Source organism: Cariama cristata, unplaced genomic scaffold (genome assembly GCF_000690535.1).
Source record: "Cariama cristata isolate BGI_N322 unplaced genomic scaffold, ASM69053v1 scaffold14134, whole genome shotgun sequence".
NCBI classification, from domain to species: domain Eukaryota; kingdom Metazoa; phylum Chordata; class Aves; order Cariamiformes; family Cariamidae; genus Cariama; species Cariama cristata.
Window position 1 is genome coordinate 34,252 of NW_009612428.1, and position 205 is coordinate 34,456.

General features: G+C 69.3%; 1 protein-coding gene across 1 annotated transcript in view; it reads left to right on the forward strand.

Annotated features, from left to right (window-relative positions):
* Nucleotides 1–152, forward strand: part of AIFM3 (apoptosis-inducing factor, mitochondrion-associated, 3) — a gene marked incomplete at its 3' end in the record, with an annotated part of 27,607 nt that extends 27,455 nt beyond the window's left edge. Inside the window, exon 13 of the mRNA XM_009698631.1 lies at nt 89–152. Within this exon, the coding sequence (XP_009696933.1) occupies nt 89–152 (64 nt within the window). The remainder of the gene's footprint in view (nt 1–88) is intronic.
* Nucleotides 153–205: the final 53 nt, after the last annotated feature.

Sequence of the window (205 nt, forward strand, 5' to 3'; positions counted from 1 at the left end):
GCGCGGTGCCGCCGGCTGGCGGGGGTTTGTCCCTAACGTGACCGTGATGTCCCTAACGTGACCGTGATGTCCCCTGTGCCTCACGCAGCTGAAGGAGGTTGTGCTGAAGAGCGGGAAGGTCCTGCGCGCCGACGTGTGTGTCGTCGGTGTCGGTAAGGGGCCGCTCGGGCGGGCGGTGCTTTGCTCGGCGGAGGAGCGGGCGGGG